This window comes from Sphaeroforma arctica, assembly GCF_001186125.1.
Source record: "Sphaeroforma arctica JP610 unplaced genomic scaffold supercont1.8940, whole genome shotgun sequence".
Taxonomy (NCBI): Eukaryota; class Ichthyosporea; order Ichthyophonida; genus Sphaeroforma; species Sphaeroforma arctica.
Window position 1 is genome coordinate 1 of NW_014031618.1, and position 1,156 is coordinate 1,156.

Sequence of the window (1,156 nt, forward strand, 5' to 3'; positions counted from 1 at the left end):
CCTATCCCCTGTGTGCCTTGGCGTGGTTGTCCTTGCAGATGTCAGCAGCAAGTCCTCGTGGCGGATGTGGTGAGCCACAACGACTACCACGCGGCATGGGATCTCAGTCGCCAACTGGCACAAGAGGACAAGCACCAACTCAGCAAACGCAGCTCATACACTTACGACACACCACCAAAGGACACACTGACTGGGACGACCGCTAGCACCAACGCCAACACTCAGAACAACGGTAACACGGGGTGGAGTGCATGGGCAGCAAAAGGTGCAACAACAGCCACAACAGCACCAGCCACACAAGGAAGGAGAGTGGTTGCCATGGGAACGAGGGCTTTGAGCGACTCTACTGTTCAGAAACGGGCCAAGCGCACCAAAGTGGTCGAGAAAGGACAGGGCCCAAAGGGCCGGAAAGGGCAGGCGCTGCTGACGGCGATGTTTCAGACAAAGCCCAAATCTTAAGTGACTGCTCTGAATTCTTTTAGTAGGTAGCAAATACCAAACACTATATCAAGCCGACAATGAATAGGGCAGCCAGGCCGCTACCCGATCAGGCATTCAAACCCTACAAGAACCCTAAAAGCAATAGTAAAGGCGACAGACACCTTCGCGCAGAGTGGCACAGCTGTGATGTGGCACGAGTCAGGCCATGCAAGCATTGCAGCAATAAAATATAGCAGGGTACACCAACAAACAACCCGAAAGAGTACATTCAAACCTGTCAACACTAGTGTGTGTACCTAGCATGATCGCTTAAAAAACTGGTTTAAAGAGATGCTATTATATCACAAATAGTTACACCTGATGTGGACACACTAGGGCCTTTTAAATGGACCCATTAGAGCTGAGAACATGCTTAACACTTTTTTGAATTGGGTGCTATTTTATCACAATTGTTTGTTGCCGTTACACCTGATGTGGACATACTAGGGCCTTTTAAAATGGACCCATTAGAGCTGAGCACTGGCTTCATACTTATTTCCCAAAGGCTTATACACTCTACGCCGCAGTATATTGTTTGAGCAAAGCAGCCTACAAGCGTTGTGAATACACCAGGTGAATACAATCCACTACAGGTGAATACACACCACTACAGGTCAATACACCCCACCACAGGTCAATACACCCCACTACAGGTAAATACACCCACCTACACGGT

The 1,156-nt window shown here is 49.0% G+C and overlaps 1 protein-coding gene across 1 annotated transcript; it reads left to right on the top strand.

The window, feature by feature from the left end:
- Positions 1 to 107: 107 nt before the first annotated feature.
- SARC_16806 (hypothetical protein) lies at positions 108 to 459 on the top strand (the record flags this gene model as incomplete). The annotated part of the gene is made up of 1 exon (XM_014289092.1): positions 108 to 459. A coding segment is annotated over one exon (352 nt), but the record flags the coding sequence as incomplete, so codon positions are not given.
- Between the last annotated feature and the right edge of the window lie 697 nt (positions 460 to 1,156).